General features: G+C 40.4%; 1 protein-coding gene across 4 annotated transcripts in view; it reads right to left on the minus strand.

The window, feature by feature from the left end:
• Nucleotides 1–7,954: 7,954 nt before the first annotated feature.
• The window catches only part of NDUFAF5 (NADH:ubiquinone oxidoreductase complex assembly factor 5), a 35,477-nt gene continuing 23,641 nt past the window's right edge, over nt 7,955–19,790 (minus strand). For 2 of the 4 annotated variants that reach the window (XM_057528949.1, XM_057528947.1), the window contains 3 exons: nt 8,670–8,753; nt 8,241–8,323; nt 7,955–8,062 (listed from right to left, as the gene is read on the minus strand). In XM_057528949.1, the coding sequence (XP_057384932.1) occupies nt 7,970–8,062; nt 8,241–8,323; nt 8,670–8,753 (260 nt within the window). In that variant the 3' untranslated portion in view covers nt 7,955–7,969. Of the gene's footprint in view, nt 8,063–8,240; nt 8,324–8,669; nt 8,754–10,747; nt 10,845–19,790 lie in introns of those variants that run through there. The other 2 variants (XR_009005377.1, XM_057528948.1) reach the window with 2 other exon arrangements.

Raw genomic sequence — 19,790 nt, forward strand, 5'->3', positions numbered from 1 at the left:
AAATGTATTATTAACTCATTAGAGCTTTACAACTACCTTCCCAGGAGGATACTGTATCATCTTCTCTCTTTTCCAGAAGAGGAAGCTGGGGTCAAGTAACTTGTCCAAGGCCACACAGCCAGGAGGACCAGGTCCAGAGTCTGTGCTTTTAACCACTGCCCTGGATTGCCCTGAGAAAGTTCATAAACAACTTCTGCAAGATAACTGAATGTTAAGTTTTCCTGCAACTATTCAAATTATTTAACAAGCCTTCACAATGCCAGGCATTGTGCTAGGCTGTTTCCCAAAACATGTTCAAAGTCTTGCAGGGTGCTCCTTGATAAAAGGGTTATTGGGTCATTAAGTCCGGAAGATGCCATAAAATATAGACTCCTCTGGGAGAGTCACAACAACACGAGCACATTAAAGATTCTGAGAAGTCTTACAGGAGATGATATCCATTTAATTTTGTTTGACCCAGCTTTTCCAACCATATTTACCTCCGGAAACTCTTCCTCTCCCCCTGCTCTAACCGCTACCTTCTTTTGTAGCACCTATTAACAGCACTCTGTAATCTGAGGGCTACTGCACCAGACATGTAAGTCATCTTATGAGCTTGGTTTTCCAAGCCTTTGGGAAGGGCATTTACGCTCTGCTGGGCAACGTACTAATGCATCTAAGAATGGCGCATGTCAGCAGTTGAGTAACTTACACAAGGTAAGCCGGTTAGTGGTAGAAAGGGGATTCAACAGGCAGGTCTGATTTCAGAAGTCGTGCTGATCACGCTACCGGGCCACCCTGGTATCTAATGACAGCTGGACATCTTGCCTGGACTGGAGACCTACCATCCCACAATATAAGGCCCAGTCATCCCTGATGTAGGCCTTGATGCGACCTCACATCACGGTTCTCATCTTATTCTCCAGGACGAAGCCCTTCCCTGTCTCCAGTCCACCTGCCCCCTGCTATCCGTGTCCACCTGCTGTGCTTGATACCCAGATTCCACCGGGATAAGAGCTTAGCCTGGAATGCCAACCAAGTGGCTGATCCCTGGAATCTGAAGCTGAATGTGTCCGGGGCCCGCTGCCTGTCTTTCCAGCGTCCCGCTGCTTGATGTGCTCACGGGGATCCCCGTTGTCTGCCTGGCAGCGAGTCCGTCTGGGCCGTCTCTGCGGCTGACAGAACCCTGGTCATAGCAGTGGCACTGCTCAAGGGGTTGAACACTTAGCTGAAAGGCAGAACTTGTGGACAGAAAACATCGTATAAAGTGCTAACGGAGATGGAGCTCACGAAAGTTCAGGATGGCCTGGGACAAGAAGGCAAGATTAAGCTGAGCTGGATAACTGACTGAGCCGAGAGTGGAAGGGACCTGGAAGAGTTTGGAGGGCAGGCGGCTCCACAGGGGCAGATCCCAGCACAGGGCTGAGCACGTGTTAGAGGATGGAGTCACCTGCCTGGTCCCAATATGCGGGTTGGGATGTTATGTTTATGGGGGGAGTGGAGACATGGAGAAAAAAGAGTGGTCTCTCACACAGAAGGCCCTGACCTCCAAAAGAAGGCAGCGTGATAAAATTAAGTGCTTTGTCCCATACAAGACTGAAGTCACATATTGGCTCTGCCATGTATGTGACCTCGGAGAAGTCACAACCTCTGTGAACTTGTTTCTTCATCTGAAAGATGGGGACAGTAGAACTAGTATCTACTCGATAGGGAACTGTGCTGATGAAATGAGAATTGAGAATGCTTATCAAAGGCTCAGCACACTGCCTGGCAGGAGCATAAGACACATTGTTTTAAAAGGAGGGCTTTAACTGACAAAGGATTAATCTCCAAAATTTACAAGCAGCTCATGCAGCTCAATAACAAAAAAACAAACAACCCAATCCAAAAATGGGCAGAAGATCTAAATAGACATTTCTCCAAAGAAGATATACAGATTGCCAACAGACACATGAAAGAATGCTCAACATCATTAATCATTAGAGAAATGCAAATCCAAACTACAATGAGATATCATCTCACACAGGTCAGAATGGCCATCATCAAAAAATCTACAAACAATAAATGCTGGAGAGGGTGTGGAGAAAAGGGAACACTCTTGCACTGTTGGTGGGAATGTAAATTGATACAGCCACTATGGAGAACAGTATGGAGGTTCCTTAAAAAACTAAAAATAGAATTACCATACGACCCAGCAATCCCACTACTGGGCATATACCCTGAGAAAACCATAATTCAAAAAGAGTCATGTACCAAAATGTTCATTGCAGCTCTATTTACAATAGCCAGGACATGGAAGCAACCTAAGTGTCCATCAACAGATGAATGGATAAAGAAGATGTGGCACATATATACAATGGAATATTACTCAGCCATAAAAAGAAATGAAATGGAGGTATTTGTAATGAGGTGGATGGAGTTAGTCTGTCATACAGAGTGAAGTAAGTCAGAAAGAGAAAAACAAATACAGTATGCTAACACATATATATGGAATCTAAGGGGGAAAAAAAAGTCATGAAGAACTTAGTGGCAAGACGGGAATAAAGACACAGACCTACTAGGGAATGGACTTGAGGATATGGGGAGGGGGAAGGGTAAGCTGTGACAAAGTGAGAGAGTAGCATTGACATATATACACTACCAAACGTAAAATAGCTAGTGGGAAGCAGCCGCATAGCACAGGAGATCAGCTCGGTGCTTTGTGACCACCTAGAGGGGTGGGATAGGGAGGGTGGGAGGGAGGGAGACGCACGAGGGAAGAGATATGGGAACATATGTATATGTATAACTGATTCACTTTGTTATAAAGCAGAAACTAACACATCATTGTAAAGCAATTATACTCCAATAAAGATGTTAAAAAAAAAAAAGGAGGGCTTTGCCAAGCCACAGCACCTTGGTACAGGGTAAATGAAGCTGCTTTTGTTGAGAAGCTTAGCTGGCTTCAGATGAAATCTAAAGTTAACACTGAAGGGAAAAGAAGTCCCCAAATGTCAACATGGAGACTGAGAAATTGCCAGGATGGGAGGGCAATCCTGGCTACTTCTGTGTTGGGACCCAGATCCTCAGGTTGAGCTGAATGCTTCTGAAATCATCCTGCTCGATGGCTCACAGCCATTTCCCACCATAACGTGGAGGAGGGATGTCTCACGCTCCCCTCAGTGACAGGGGCTCCAGATGGCCTTGACTCTCAACCAATGGGAGGAGGGTGGAAAAACATTTCGTTTGAAAAAGCCCCTCAGGAACTTACTTGGAAGGCAGGCCTGGGGCCTCTTTTGAGATTGAGTACCAAACCTGCAATTTTACAGATGAAAATCCTGAGGTCAGAGAGATGGTGCTGGCCCACGTGTCAGGAACCAGTAGGGCCAGGACTAAACCCAGGCCCCCCGACTCCCAGCCCCTGCCCTCCCCGCCGTCTCCCACTCCCAGCCTCGGCCCAGGCTCCCGACACTGTGACCTGGAGCTGCTCCTGACAGTTCTCCTGCAGGGCTGGCTCTGACACAACTAGCACTGGGTGTCCTGAGCACACACACGACACTCTCGTACAAGGAGTCTGGAAACCGGCCAATTACACCCGGACTTGAAAGTGCAGGCAGTTTATCTTTGCCTGGTTTTGGCAATGGCCAGCAGGACCGAGACAGGATCGACTCTAGCTTTCAAAAACCCTTAACCATTTCCACAGCACTGTGCTCACCTGAGAGCCTGTAACCAGCACGCAGCATCAACAGTCCATCCTGATACAAGCTGTCAGCAACTCAACAGCCAAGGCAGGAGGGACTGACAGAAAACCACAGCCGCCGTTACCTCACTAAACTCTCAAGGTCAGAGCCTTCCTTCTCATGTTCCCTGGTTTCATTATGGACTCGCCCCATCAGGTTTCTAGAAAATTGATCCTAATATGTCTTCCTAGGAAATGAAATTTGAAGCCTACTAAATGTACCTTGGGAGGTTAGTTCTACTTCGGGATACCATGGACTCAAACCTCAAGGTAAGCGTATCTCGGGCCCAGTTTTCCCAGAGAACAAAGGTAATATGGTAATTTATGCTGACTTTATACAATTTCAAGTAAGCAGAATATGTTCTATACTTCAAGGAACAACTTGGCATACCCTGGGCACCTAACTTTTCCCAAAGTGAGCATATTAGTTATCTAAGGCTGTGTTAACAAATTACTCCAAACACAGTGGCTTAAACAACAGACATTTATTATCTGAGTTTCTGTGGGTCAGGAACGTGGAGTGGCTTAGCTGGGTGGCTCTGGCTCAGGGTCTGTCATGAGACTGCCGTCAAGGTGTCACCTGAAAGTCACACTGGGGTTGGAGGATCTCCCCCGGGTTGGCTCCCTCGCTGGCAGGTCTGCGCCGTCCTCTCCCGAGCGCTGCTCGATGCCCCCCACGAACGGCACTGGCTCTCCCCGAGGTTGTGATCTCAGACACAGTGAGGAGGAAGTGGGCCTCTTACTACCTCCTCAGAAGGGACACACCATCACTTCCATATTCTATTTGTTGGAAGCGAATCACTGAATTCAGCCCAGACTCACAGGGAGGGGAATGAAGCGCCACCTCTTGGAGGGAAGAGTATCGAAGAATCTGTGGATAGATTTTAAAACCACCACAGACGCCAAAGCATTATTTCCCTATTTGTTAACAACAGTACCTTCCATTTTCTTCAAATTTATTTTTTTAAACCAGCAAGATAAATACCTGTCAAGTATCCAGGCAAAGAATTAAAGTACCCCAATTTCTGGAAGGGCAGGTCTGCTTATTAGTTTCCTGAAGATAAACTTCACATTATTAACAGCAGCAATAACAACCGCCCCACCTCGAGCCCCCCTCTAAAAAAAACCCTCAAAACTTTATTCTTAGGCAAGAGAGGCTAAAATAATGATTTATGAAGGAATAAAATAATCACTATGCCAAGTATTCTTCTTTTCCCCAAATATCTTTTAATGTTTATTTCTTTCCTATACAGATGCCAATCCATGGTTAAATACTTTTATTTCATCCTTACTTAAGGGACATATACTGAGTTATAAAAACTATATCTTCAATATAGGCCATACTGTAATTGTTTCCACCTAGTGGATAAAAATGGTACTAAAAGGGTTTGAAAAACAAAACTTGCTTCATAGCTACTTCAGGAAGTACAACTTTCTGTAGCTGTAACTTTTTACAATTCATATCACAAACTTGGTGTCTATGGGTAGCTTCCATCTCAACAAATCCTGAAGAAATCTTTGTTTTAAAAATGTAAGTTTTAATACTGCCACCTCTGGAATTCTCTAGGCCAACAACCTGGAATACTGCTAAGAACCAGGAAATAATCCAAAAAGTATCCCAGCAGCCAACAGATGTCCCAGGTCCACCGCCTGAAGCCATGTTAGACTGACAACTAAGAGCGCAGAGAAGAGTCGGGAGCGCGGCACATGGGTCTCGATGGGGATTTGTTAAGGGAACCAATAAAGCCCATGCATTTTACTCCAAAAGGGTCCTTCTCGCAGAACCTCCTCCCTCTTTCCTACCTTAAACCCCGTCCTAGAAACCTTCCAATCTGAGTTCTAATCTTACACATCACAAAGGGCAAGAAGAACTGACTCAAGAAAGTTCGTTTCTGTAAGGCCACTGAGATTGACAGCAAGTAAGAAAAATGCAGGAAAAGAGACAAACCACATCATTCTTGGGGCCAGTCAGTGTAGGAACAAGCAATGCAGTACAAGTTGTGATAGTAACTGTCAAGTTATAAAGAAAATGTTATAAAGCTATAAAGAAAAAAAGTTGTGATAATAACTGTTGAGTTATAAAGAAATGGTTATGTTCTCTACACTGTTTAAAATGTAACACATTTTGGAAATATTTTTGATAAGACATTTTTTAAAATTTTGTGGCTTAAAAGGATGAGTCCCTAATCATTTGGAAAACACAGCTATTCAGAAAAATTAATTTCCTGAAGGTTCCAAACAATTAAAGCTTAATAGATACTTCAAGCAGATATTAACTAAAAAAAATAATTTTACTACTGTCACTCACATTAAAATAAATAATTTTACTACTGTCACTCACATTAAAATAAATACTTTTACTACTGTCACTCAGGTTAAACAATAAGTGTCCTTAATTCATTGTGTTAATTCCTCTTTATTTTTTTAAACCAATGGACCTTGTTTTTGAGATCACTCAAGGTAGATTCCTCCCCAGCTCCACCCCACCACCCACATATTCTGTTGGCATGAAATAAATGAAAGTTAATATCCTTGGTAAGAAACTTCAAATTTTACAGAAAGATTAAAAAGTCAAAGTACAAGCCTCCCTCCTAGCTTCTGCCCATCTCCTGCACCCCCAACAGACGTTCAGACACTGGGACAGGTGCAGATACATCTAGTTCCTCAGTCCCTGTCCTCAGCAATAACCACTTAACAATTCTGCATGCATTCTTCAAAAACAAATATCAATACCTATAAACGTGGGTCATTTAGGAAACACAGACACCGTGGAATATGTCCTTTCCTTAGGCATCAGTTTACACTTTAATATGTAGGAGTTTTTTGTTTTCCTTTCCTTTCAAGTCATAAAATTAAGCTAAAAAAAAACCTTCCCCAAATTTTGCTGCCTAGGTATTCTTTTCCTTTGTATTAAAAATGAAAAACAAAAAAGCCACAAAGAGTATCCCAATTTCTGATATCAATGAATGTCCTAACTGAAGAGAGCAAGAACAGTAATTTCTTTTTCTCCTACAAAATTCTGGGTTTTAACTGTAACTTAGCCTATGAAAGGGTACATTTTCCACATAATTTAATTTGATTCAAAATGGAGCTGAGTATCTACCGCGTAAGGCATAGCCCTGGGCTCAGGGAGAGCTTGGTGCTCATGCGGCAGAGGGAGGGAAGGCAGGCGGGAGAGACACAGAGAGAAGCAAATCCTACAGTAACTCCCCTAGGGCTGAGGAGGAGGCAGGGCCACGCCCATTACATGGAAAGGACAGCAGACGGCTTGGCACTGACTGGTGAACACACTCGTAATCACTCTTGGGTGCTTCCCAGCTTCCTCCGGCTGCCTCACCACCACCTCCTTCCACCTATTCTACACTGTCTGAGCTTGACTGCTTCCAAATCATTTTGATCATGACAATGGGACAGTGGACCTGGATTAGAATAATATTGCCAAAGACCTCAAACAACAAAGGAAAATCAAGCAAACAGCACTTTTCATCACTGTGCAGATACTTTACATGTAATTTTGCCTCTGTAATTCTTTAAAGTGTTCTCCTCTTAACTAAGGTAGTATATAAAATGATAGGGGTCTCACCCAGATCATGGAGGTAAGAAAGAAATAAGATTATAATTCTGATGGTTTAAAAAAAAAAAAAAGGCGAGGAAGGATTCAGTAAAGGTAAACACTCTTCCAAAGTACAACACTACTTAAGAGCTCTAGAGAGGTTCATAATCCTCTGTTCCTCTTCAAAGAGGAACATGGCAAAGAAGACAGTATCACAAATAATTCTGGCTTAAGTATCTTAGAATAGTTGTTATAAAAGACTACACTTTTATTCTAAATGAGCCAGAACACGAAAGAATCTACCAACTTGTCACTCTCCTCATCTCCACGGCTAATGTCCTCTCACAGAAATAACACAAGATCAGAAGGAGAAAAAGGTACAAAATGTCAGCGTGGGTAATGTTTTTCCAACAAGTCAGGAATTTATGTATGTTAATATATTTGTGGATTTTTCATAGAAATATCTTCTTGCTTTTGGGCTGACTTTGCAAATAAGGCACTCAAATTACTAGACAGCAGTATCCATATGAAAACAGAAAACATGTGAAACTGAAATCGTTACTAAATATAGATGAGTATTAGGCTATTCTAATTATTAGAAAAGTCTGACAGTAAATAGCTTATATATTGTTTCTTGTTTCAAAATGCAATAATTTTAGACGTGAAAGTTACCCATCACTGATGAAAAGTCTGGACTATGTTAATATTGAATAAAATATTTATTGTGATTTTTTCCCCTGTGACATAACATCATTTATTTTTCTTAGCTCTCCAAATGACACAGTTGCCGAACCTCTTTTAGCTGGTCTCGCCTGAAAATAATGATAAAGATTAAAGATATTAGAAATAGATAAATATATAGCCCTAATTAACCCCCTTAATGCTGTCTTATATTTAAAAGAAAAACAAACCACCCTAAGTAAATAAACAATAATAAGTAAACGGAAACATGAACCCACTAAGAAAAGTGATCTGTCTTAGTAATATTACCTGTGAATCATGATATTTCCATCCTATCATGTAATAGATCTGATAGGTGGCAGGTACAGAACCATCCTCATTTCCGTACATTTCTATAAAGACAAATCATGGTTAGAGTCTGAAAAAAAGGCAAGTAGGAAAAATAAATCTGCTCAATGAAAGTCATGTCTTCCAAAGAGAAATGAATATTAGAATACTCATGGGATTCTGAGAATGCCTCTTGTGAAAAATCCTCCACACCGAGAAGCTGACAGGAAGGAAATAGTAAGGGCTGCTGGGAAAAAGGATACATAGCCACAGGATCTGCGTTTTGAAAGGAAGGACAAGAAATCTGATGGTGCCCTAACAGGAAAGGAAAACGTAATTTTAGGGGATAAAGATGACAGGGCACAAGTTGGTCAGTGGGGCCTGGCTGGGAAGAACGGCCAGCTCCCTTACCTCTGTACACTGCTGCAGCCGCCAGCATCGTGTCTCGGTGCAGGAGGGCTTTTCTATGCCAAGCACAGTTACTCTCACCCATCCCTAAAATACAGGCAGTTTGAGATAATACAGCAAATACCCTGAGCAGCTCAACATCACAGATTTTATCTTATCTCATCCAATGGTATAACCATCGTCCCCCTTCCCTAATAGTCACATAAGATAACCTAAATAATCTCATTTTGCTCTCAGATCATAGCTAGTTACTCTAAAGCAAAACTACCTGAAGCTTCTGGATATTAAGACAAGTCGAATTTCAGGAGGCAAACCCTATAAGTAGGCTTTCCTTGGCAGCAATGGGCTGTGGTAGGCCAGCTGGGCAAAAGCAAGGCGACTGGCCCTCCAGGTGAGTCATCAGGCATTGGCAAGGGCCTTTGTAATGATGCCACATTTTTATGCCCCTTTTAGCTGCTCTTTGAGGAGGACAGGACATTGGTACACCACCTCACTCCTTCTAAGTAAGCCGTAAATGTAAGTATGAACGTGAAACTTGGAAGAGGGCTTGAAGACTCATTAGGGAGTACCAAAAGTACAATGTGTTTTCAGATTTTACAACATTTTACTGATCCCAGATTAGGAAACAATTCTGTACATTCTCTTCAGAGGCACTTTTCTTAATGTTTTAACATTTATTTTTAGATTTCTTTCCTTCAAATTGACAGCTAAAAGCTAGGATTATGTCAGTCTATTGTTCACTAAAAATTAATGTTATATATTTAATATTTTTTAATGCATAGAATCAAACGAAATTACTTTGAAAGACCACATTTTAAACTAGTTTGCAAAATTAAAAGAATTTCAAAAGTAAAAATCCTTTACATTTATTCTCTATATGCTACATGATCAAAAATCGGTTTCTTAGTTTTGTTTTTCACAAAAGATACCAATAAACTTCCCAATGTTGGTATCCTTTAGTAGTTTAAAAATAATAATCTCCCAATTTTTCAATGGGCTTATTAAAAACAATCAACAAGTTAGCTGGGATAAGTTAATCTTCTTCTTCTCTCCAATCCCAAAAGGTTCCTATTATTCCCTAAAATAATGAAGCTCCGACACTAAAAGCAATGTCCCATATCCTGTGAGTATAAGAGCCCTAATTCATGAAGAACAAAAGACATACAAACTAGTAGATGAATCACCATGAAGAAGAGGGTGGATCTTATTCTTGTGGTCATGAAGTAGCTACATGACCTTAGTTCCATCTCTCTGGGTCCTCAAGTTGGCCAGCCTAGATGATCTCTACAGGCTTCCAATGCTAACATTTTAGACCCATTACATAATCCAATTTAAAAGCATTCTCCCACATCATGAGTATCAACTGAATCAAGAGACCAAAGGTCAACTGGAACTTGTACTGGAAGGGTTTATTGCCGATAATGGCCGTGGTGCTTTCATTCCTGCTTAACTCCCCATTGCCATGACTTACACATTAGACAGAGGCAACACCAGTGGAAAACAGGCCTAATTTTTTTAATGGATATAGTTAATGCGCTAGAAATTCTAAAATGCCTTCTAAATAACTGGTATTAGGATATACTAATTAAGATTATTAGGCACAATGCTCTTTCTGATACAGAAACTCCAGAGCACTACTGCATAGCATAGTAACTCTGCTGCGAGGGAAGCCCACCCTTCCCTCACATGAGAACCTCCCTTCTCCTTGGGGAAGCAGTGTGATGTAGCACACAGAGTCTAGATTTTGGGATCATAATCCAAGTTCTGGCCCTTACATAACCTGGGGCAAAGTCACTTAACCCCTATTAAACTCAGTTTTATCATCTTCAAAATGGAATGATAAAACTTCATAATGCATCATGGAGGACCTTTACTGGAGATCATCTGGGAAACACATCTGGGACTTCTGACCAGCTCTGGGCTTTGGGATAAACAGAAAATCTGGGAAGCAGGTAGCTGTTAAAGACTCTCACAGTGTTTTTAAGGTTAAGTTCAACTGATTATTAAAAAAAAGTCAAATTTATTATGGTTTACTAGGAACAATACTGAGTACTGCCTAAAAAAATAACAACTGAACTTACCTTAAAACTACTGTGAAAGCCTCCAAAACTTTTCATGCATTCATCGGCTGACACACAACTTGTTTTGTAAAATTAGGTCAACATTCTTGACTTTCTTCTGTGAATTAATAATAATAGCAGCTTAAATGAGAAACACCACAACCATCGAGAAAAAAGTGTAACACAATGTAAAATGCCAAAAACCAACTGGAAGGTAACACCAACTTCCAGTCTGCAGAGCAGCACCCCTGGAAGTCTGCCAAGGTCCTCCCCTCCTGCATTCACCCCTCAACCACTCTTCCTCCTAAGTCAGCTGCCTCTGACCTTTTCAGTGGAGACTGGCTAGCACTTCAGGATCTGAGTCAGGCTGCTACACTGGGCTTAAATCCTGGCTCTACCACTTACTAAACACTTCGCCTTGGGCAAGTTACTTCTGTCTGTGCCCAGTCTCCTCATGCAAAACAAGAGAGGTTAACCATGCTAGCTAGTCTTACCTTCCTCATGAACATGCCTCATAAACGATGCTGGAGGGTGAGCTTGCTCACACATCAATCTGATTGTCCCTCCTCTGCACAAATATTCTCCCAACAGACTGCAAGGCTGACCTGATAAAGTCTAGATAAGCCTCTAATGGACTATCCTGCATCATTTCCCGTCATCTTCCCATTCTACATATTCAAGCAATACTGAATTACTGTACAGTTTCTCAATTAGGAAAGTGAAGGCTGAGCGTATCCTCTTGAGTCCCCATAATTCTATACAGGCCTTTTCCTTGGCCTGGAATGCAAGGCCCCAACCCCCAAAAGGTGCACCCACCCCTTCATTCTTCTAGAAAACTCATTTTAGCTTAGGTGCTGCTTCTTCTGCAAAAGCATCCTTGATTCCCTAAGCAGATTTAGGGATTTTTCTCTGTGTTTCTCCCTGCACTTTTAAAAAGAATTATCTCACTTTACAGTTAAAAGCATATGTCTGCCTATCTCTGTGTGTCTCTTTCTCTTCTGGAGCATAAGTTCCCTAAGATCAGGAACTGTTATTTCCAGCACTGGCTCAGTGGTTGGCACATGGTAGATGCTCAATAAATGGTAAGTGAATGAATATTAAATCAACCAGTTAACATTTATATCAACTTTGTTAAATATCACTTTTACAACTTATCTTTAGATAAATGCATCCTAATCCTCTTCAGAGTAAGAGACATTGAGACTCTGGGAGGGCTCATGCCAAAGAGTACTTTCCAGAACTTCTGTTGTCAGTGTCCTTGTCCCCGTGGTGAGCCACAGCCACCCCCCAACTCTGCAGGAGACCCTCCAATACCAGCAGCCATGTGGCTGACAGGGTCTTGGTGCTACGGCCAGGTGTCAGGCCTGTGCCTCTAAGGTGAGAGAGCTCAGTTCAGGACATTGGTCCACCAGAGACCTCCTGGCTCCACGTAATATCAAATGGCAAAAGCTCTCCCAGAGATCTCCATCTCATTGCTAAGACCCAGCTCCACTCAATGACCAGCAAGCTACAGGGTGGATATCCGATGCCAAACAACTAGCAAGACAGTAACACAACCCCACCCATCAGCAGAGAGGCGGCCTAAAATCATAAAAAGGTCACAGACACCCCAAAACACACCACCGGACACAGTCCTGCCCACCAGAAAGACAAGATCCAGCCTCATCCACCAGAACACAGCCACCAGTCCCCTCCACCAGGAAGCCTACACAACCCACTGAACCAACCTTAGCCACTGGGGGCAGACACAAAAACAATGGGAACTACGAACCTGCAGCCTGTGAAAAGGAGACCCCAAACACAGTAAGTTAAGCAAAATAAGAAGACAGAGAAATGCACAGCAGATGAAGGAGGAAGGTAAAAACCCATCAGACCAAACAAATGAAGAGGAAATAGGCATTCTACCTGAAAAAGAATTCAGAGCAATGATAGTAAAGATGATTCAAAATCTTGGAAACAGAATGGAAAAAATACAAGAAACGTTTAACAAGGACGTAGAAGAACTAAAGAGCAAACAAACAATGATGAACAACACAATAAATGAAATAAAAAATTCTCTAGAAGGAATCAATAGCAGAATAACTGAGGCAGAACGGATAAGTGACCTGGAAGATAAAAAAATGGAAATAACTCCTGCAGAGCAGAATAAAGAAAAAAGAATGAAGAGAATTGAGGACAGTCTTAGAGACCTCTGGGAAAATATTAAACACACCAACATTCGAATTATAGGGGTCCCAGAAGAAAAAGAGAAAAAGAAGGGGACTGAGAAAATATTTGAAGAGATTATAGTTGAAAACTTCCCTAATATGGGAAAGGAAATAGTCAATCAACTCCAGGAAGCACAGAGAGTCCCATACAGGATAAATCCAAGGAGAAACATGCCAAGACACATATGAATCGAACTATCAAAAATTAAATACAAACAAAAATATTAAAAGCAGCAAGGGAAAAGCAACAAATAACATACAAGGGAATCCCCATAAGGTTAACAGCTGATCTTTCAGCAGAAACTCTGCAAGCCAGAAGGGAGTGGCAGGGCATATTTATAGTGATGAAAGGGAAAAACCTACAACCAAGATTACTCTACCCAGCAAGGATCTCATTCAGATTCAACAGAGAAATTAAAACCTTTACAGACAAGCAAAAGCTAAGAGAATTCAGCACCACCAAACCAGATTTACAACAAATGCTAAAGGAACTTCTCCAGGCAGGAAACACAAGAGAAGGAAAAGACCTATAATAACAAACCCCAAACAATTAAGAAAATGGTAATAGGAACATACATATCGATTATTACCTTAAATGTAAATGGATTAAATGCTCCAACCAAAAGACATAGACTGGCTGAATGGATACAAAAACAAGACCCATATATATGCTGTCTACAAGAGACCCACTTCAGACCTAGGGACACATACAGATTGAAAGTGAGGGGATGGAAAAAGATATTCCATGCAAATGGAAATCAAAAGAAAGCTGGAGTAGCAATTCTCCTATCAGACAAAATAGATTTTAAAATAAAGACTACTACAACAGACAAAGAAGGACACTACATAATGATCAAGGGATCAATCCAGGAAGAAGATATAACAATTGTAAGTATTTATGCACCCAACACAGGAGCACCTCAATAATTAAGGCCAATGCTAACAGCCATAAAAGGGGAAATAGACAGTAACACAATCATAGTAGGGGATTTTAAAACCCCACTTTCACCAATGGACAGATCATCCAAAATGAAAATAAATAAGGAAACACAAGCTTTAAATGATACATTAAACAAGATGGACTTAATTGATATTTATAGGACATTCCATCCAAAAACAACAGAATACACTTTCTTCTCAAGGGCTCATGGAACATTCTCCAGGATAGATCATATCTTGGGTCACAAATCAAGCCTTGGTAAATTTAAGAAAATTGAAATTGTACCAAGTATCTTTTCCAACCACAACGCTATGAGACTAGATATCAAGTACAGGAAAATACCTGTTAAAAATACAAACACATGGAGGCCAAACAATACACTACTAAATAACCAAGAGATCACTGAAGAAATCAAAGAGGAAATCAAAAAATACCTAGAAACAAATGACAATGAAATCATGACCACCCAAAATATATGGGATGCAGCAAAAGCAGTTCTAAGAGGGAAGTTTACGGCAATACAATCCTACCTCAAGAAACAAGAAACATCTCAAATAAACAACCTAACCTTACACCTAAAGCAATTAGAGAAAGAAGAACAAGAAAAACCCAAAGTTAGCAGAAGGAAAGAAATCATAAAGATCAGATCAGAAATAAATGAAAAAGAAATGAAGGAAACGATAGCAAAGATCAACAAAACTAAAAGCTGGTTCTTTGAGAAGATAAACAAAATTGATAAACCATTAGCCAGACTTATCAAGAAAAAGAGAGAGAAGACTCAAATCAATAGAATTAGAAATGAAAAAGGAGAAGTAACAACTGACACTGCAGAAATACAAACGATCATGAGAGATTACTACAAGCAACTATATGCCAATAAAATGGAAAACCTGGAAAAAAATGGACACATTCTTAGAAAAGCACAACCTTCCGAGACTGAACCAGGAAGAAATAGAAAATATAAACAGACCAATCACAAGCAGTAAAATTGAGATTGTGATTAAAAATCTTCCAACAAACAAAAGCCCTGGACCAGATGGCTTCACAGGTGAATTCTATCAAACATTTAGAGAAGAGCTAACACCTATCCTTCTCAAACTCCTCCAAATAATAGCAGAGGGAGGAACACTCCCAAACTCTTTCTATGAGACCACCATCACCCTGATACTATAACCAGACAAAGATGTCACAAATAAAGAAAACTACAGGCCAGTATCACTGAACATAGATGCAAAAATCCTCAACAAAATACTAGCCAACAGAATCCAACAGCACATTAAAAGGATCATACACCATGATCAAGTGGGGTTTATCCCAGGAATGCAAGCATTCTTCAATATATGCAAATCAATCAATGTGATACACCATATTAACAAATTGAAGGAGAAAAACCATATGATCATCTCGATAGATGCAGAAAAACCTTTCGACAAAATTCAACACTGATTTATGATAAATACCCTCCAGAAAGTAGGCATAAAGGGAACTTACCTCAACATAAAAAGGCCATATATGACAAACCCACAGCCAACATCGTTCTCAATGGTGAAAAACTGAAACCATTTCCTCTAAGATCAGGAACAAGACAAGGTTGTCCACTCTCACCACTGTTATTCAACAGAGTTTTGGAAGTTTTACCCACAGCAATCAGAGAGGAAAAAGAAATAAAAGGAATCCAAATCGGAAAAGAAGAAGTAAAGCTGTCACTGTTTGCAGATGATATGATACTCTACACAGAGAATCCTAAAGATGCTACCAGAAAACTCCTAGAGCTAATCAATGAATTTGGTAAAGTAGCAGGATACAAAATTAATGCACAGAAATATCTTGCATTCCTATACACTAATGATGAAAAACCTGAAAGAGAAACTAAGGAAACACTCCATTTACCATTGCAACAAAAAGAATAAAATACCTAGGAATAAACCTACCTAAGGAGACAAAAGACCTATATGCAGAAAACTATAAGACAGTGGTGAAAGAAATTAAAGATGATACAAACAGATGTAGAGATATACCATGTTCTTGGATCGGAAGAATCAACATTGTGAAAATGACTATACTACCTAAAGCAATCTATAAATTCAAAGCAATCCCTATCAAACTACCAATGGCATTTTTCACAGAACTAGAACAAAAAATTTCACAATTTGTATGGGAACACAAAAGACCCCGAATAGCCAAAGCAATCTTGAGAAGAAAAACGGAGCTGGAGAAATCAGGCTTCCTGACTTCAGACTATACTACAAAGCTACAGTAATCAAGACAGTATTGTACTGGCACAAAACCAAAAATATAGATCAATGGAACAGGATAGAAAGCCCAGAGATAAACCAATGCACATATGGTCACCGTATTTTTGATAAAGGAGGCAAGAATATACAATGGAGAAAAGACAGCCTCTTCAATAAGTGGCACTGGGAAAACTGGACAGCTACATGTAAAAGAATGAAATTAGAGCACTCCCTAACACCATACACAAAAATAAACTCAAAATGGATTAAAGACCTAAATGTAAGGCCAGACACTTTAAAACTCTTAGAGGAAAACACAGGCAGAACACTCTATGACACAAATCACAGCAAGATCCTTTTTGACCCACCTCCTAGAGAAATGGAAATAAAAACAAAAATAAACAAATGGGACCTAATGAAACTTAAAAGCTTTGGCACAGCAAAGGAAACCATAAACAAGATGAAAAGACAACCCTCAGAATGGGAGAAAATATTTGCAAATGAAACAACTGACAAAGGATTAATCTCCAAAATATATAAGCAGCTCATGCAGCTCAATATCAAAAAAAACAAAGAACCCAATCCAAAAATGGGCAGAAGACCTAAACAGACATTTCACTAAAGAAGACATACAGACGGCCAAGAGTCCCATGAAAAGATGCTCAACATCACTAAGTATTAGAGAAATGCAAATCAAAACTACAATGAGGTATCACCTCACACCAGTCAGAATGGCCATCATCAAAAAATCTACAAATAAGAAATGCTGGAGAGGGTGTGAAGAAAAGGGAACCCTTTTGCACTGTTGGTGGGAATGTAAATTGATACTGTCACTATGGAGAACAGTATGGAGGTTCCCTAAAAAACTAAAAATAGAACTACCATATGACCCAGCAATCCCACTACTGGGCATATTATCTGAGAAAACCATAATTCAAAAAGAGTCATGTACCACAATGTTCATTGCAGCTCTATTTACAATAGCCAGGACATGGAAGCAACCTAAGTGTCCATCGACAGATGAATGGATAAAGAAGATGTGGCACATATATACAATGGAATATTACTGAGCTACAAAATGAAACGAAATTGAGTTATTTGTAGTGAGGTGGACGGACCTAGATTCTGTCCTACAGAGCAAAGTAAGTCAGAAAAAGAAAACAAGTACCGTATGTTAACACATATATATGGAATCGAAAAAAAAAAAAAAAGGTTCTCAAGAACCTAGGGGTAGGACAGAAATAAAGACGCAGACATAGAGAATGGACTTGAGGACACGAGGAGGGGGAAGGGTAAGCTGGGACAAAGTGAGAGAGTGGCTTGGACATATATACACTACCAAACGTAAAATAGCTAGCTAGTGGGAAGCAGCCACATAGCACAGGGAGATCAGCTCGGTGCTTTGTGACCACCTAGAGGGGTGGGATAGGGAGGGTGGGAGGGAGACGCAAGAGGGAGCAGATATGGGGATATACGTATATGTATAGCTGATTCACTTTGTTATAAAGCAGAAACTAACACACCAGTGTAAAGCAACTATACTCCAATAAAGATGTTAAAAAAGAAAAAAGAATAAGAGACATTAAAGACTAAGCACATGATTTGTGTAAAAGACTTTACAGTAAAAATAAGAGAAGCACTGGCAAAGCCTCTTAAAGGTAAATATTAGACAACAGTTCCTTAAAATACATGACCGATTAAAACCCTTAAGGGAAGGGGAGTTATCAACTGGAAAGGGGCATGAGGCAACCTTCTAGGGGCTGGAAATGTTCTAGTCTGTGGTTTATATAGTACTTAAAAATACGAGCAGCTGTACAGTTAAGATTAGTGCATTTTACTGAACATCTATGCTAATTTCAGTGGGAAAAAAATGCACAAAGATCAAGTATGCAGGACTTAATCACTTAATTCCAGATTAAGTGTGACCATGGACAAGACACTCAACTTCTCGATGTTTCAATTTGCTCATCTGTAAAATTAGGATATTAGGAAACCTCACAGAATTGCACCTAGAACAGAATAAGTTCTGTACTTTTAAATCACTGGGCAGTAACTTTTTCCATCTGATATGTCTAATTTCTAGTCTCTTTCTCTTTTCTTTCTTTAAATGAATCATGAGCACAGCATTTATTACATAGCAGAACAAAACTAAATGCTGTATTTGAAAAATATTTTTGTCAGTAGAGTCTGAATGATAAATCATCAGCCTATCACCACCTCTCAAGCCTTCGGATGAAGGGTCTCCGTGATTACATTAGGAGGAGCCAAGTGCAGCTCAGGAGGGGCTGTGTGATTTATTATTGGTCCCCCGTCACCTTGGGCATGCATGTTAAGGCTGCCAATCCCTGATTAAACTAGAATGAGTGAAGAGTGACTTAAAATCTTTTGCACAGCAAAGGAAACCATAAACAAAACGAAAAGACAACCCTCAGAATGGGAGAAAATATTTGGAAACGAAGCAGCTGACAAGGGATTAATCTCCAAAATACATAAACAGCTCATGCAGCTCAATATCAGAAAAAACAAAAAACACAATCAAAAAATGGGCAGAAGGGCTTCTCTGCTGGCACAGTGGTTGGTTGAGAATCCGCCTGCCAGTGCAAGGGACACGGGTTCGAGCCCTGGTCCAGGAAGATCTCACATGCCACGGAGCAACTAAGCCTGGGCGCCACAATTACTGAGCCTGTGTGCCACAACTATTGAAGCCCGTGCGCCTAAAGCCTGTGCTCCACAACGAGAAGCCACCTCAATGAGAAGCCCACGCAATGCAACGAAGAGTAGCCCCCACTCGCCACAACTAGAGAAAGCCCGCACACAGCAACAAAGACCCAATGCAACCAAAAATAAATAAATTAATTAATTTTAAAACAAATGGGCAGAAGATCTAAATAGACATTTCTATTTCAATAGATGGTTAAATACTGTATGCTAACACATATATATGGAATCTAAAAAAAAAAAAATGGTCATGAAGAACCTAGGGTCAAGATGGGAATAAAGACACAGACCTACTAGAGAATGGACTTGAGGACACAGGGAGGGGAAAGGGTAAGCTGGAACAAAGTGAGAGAGTGGTAGTGTATATATGGACATATATACACTACCAAACGTAAAATAGATAGCTAGTGGGAAGCAGTTGCATAGCACAGGGAGATCAGCTCAGTGCTTTGTGACCAGCTAGAAGGGTGGGACAGGGAGGGTGGGAGGGAGGAAGACGCAAGAGGGAGGGGATATGTGGATATATGTATACGTATAACTGATTCACTTTGTTATAAAGCAGAAACTAACACACCATTGTAAAGCAATTATACTCCAATAAAAATGTTAAAAAAAAACCCAATGCAGCCAAAATAAATAAATTTATTTAAAAAAAAGGCACATGAAAATATGTTTAACATCACTAATTATTAGAGAAATGCAAATAAAATCTACAATGAGGTATCACCTCACACCGGTCAGAACGGCCATCATCAAAAAATCTACAAACAATAAATGTTAGAGAGGGTGTGGAAAAAAGGGAACCCTCCTACACTGTTGGTGGGAAATGTAAGTTGGTACAACCACTATGGAGAGCAGTATGGAGGTTCCTTAAAAAACTAAAAATAGAGCTACCATATGATCCAGCAATCCCACTCCTGGGCATATATCTGGAGAAAACCATAATTCAAAAAGATACATGCACC

The sequence above is a fragment of the Balaenoptera acutorostrata genome, chromosome 15 (genome assembly GCF_949987535.1).
Source record: "Balaenoptera acutorostrata chromosome 15, mBalAcu1.1, whole genome shotgun sequence".
Taxonomy (NCBI): domain Eukaryota; kingdom Metazoa; phylum Chordata; class Mammalia; order Artiodactyla; family Balaenopteridae; genus Balaenoptera; species Balaenoptera acutorostrata.